Source organism: Penaeus monodon, chromosome 20, assembly GCF_015228065.2.
Source record: "Penaeus monodon isolate SGIC_2016 chromosome 20, NSTDA_Pmon_1, whole genome shotgun sequence".
Taxonomy (NCBI): Eukaryota; Metazoa; Arthropoda; class Malacostraca; order Decapoda; family Penaeidae; genus Penaeus; species Penaeus monodon.
Genome location: NC_051405.1, coordinates 39,341,501 through 39,341,720, shown reverse-complemented (window position 1 = coordinate 39,341,720; position 220 = coordinate 39,341,501). Strand labels below are relative to the sequence as shown.

Here is a 220-nt window from a genome sequence, read left to right as displayed (position 1 = left end):
TAATCAGCGAATCATGGAAATAGAAACCACAGGCACAAAAACCCACAACAGAGCTCAATAACGTAAAGAAATAATTTTAGAAAACGATCCTACCCGTTGAGATGGTTGGCAAGATTCTCGTAATATGCATCATCTTGGTTAATGCTGGAAGGAGAGATATTATCCACTTTATTCTTATTGTTTCCTAATTATCACACACACAAAATATATATATAATCAT

At 33.6% G+C, this 220-nt stretch overlaps 1 protein-coding gene across 1 annotated transcript in view; it reads right to left on the bottom strand.

Annotated features, from left to right (window-relative positions):
* LOC119586072 (gamma-glutamyl hydrolase-like) overlaps positions 1 to 220 on the bottom strand; it is a gene marked incomplete at its 5' end in the record, with an annotated part of 7,308 nt that overhangs the window by 6,556 nt on the left and 532 nt on the right. The window contains 1 exon segment of the mRNA XM_037934772.1: positions 94 to 144. Within this exon segment, the coding sequence (XP_037790700.1) occupies positions 94 to 144 (51 nt within the window).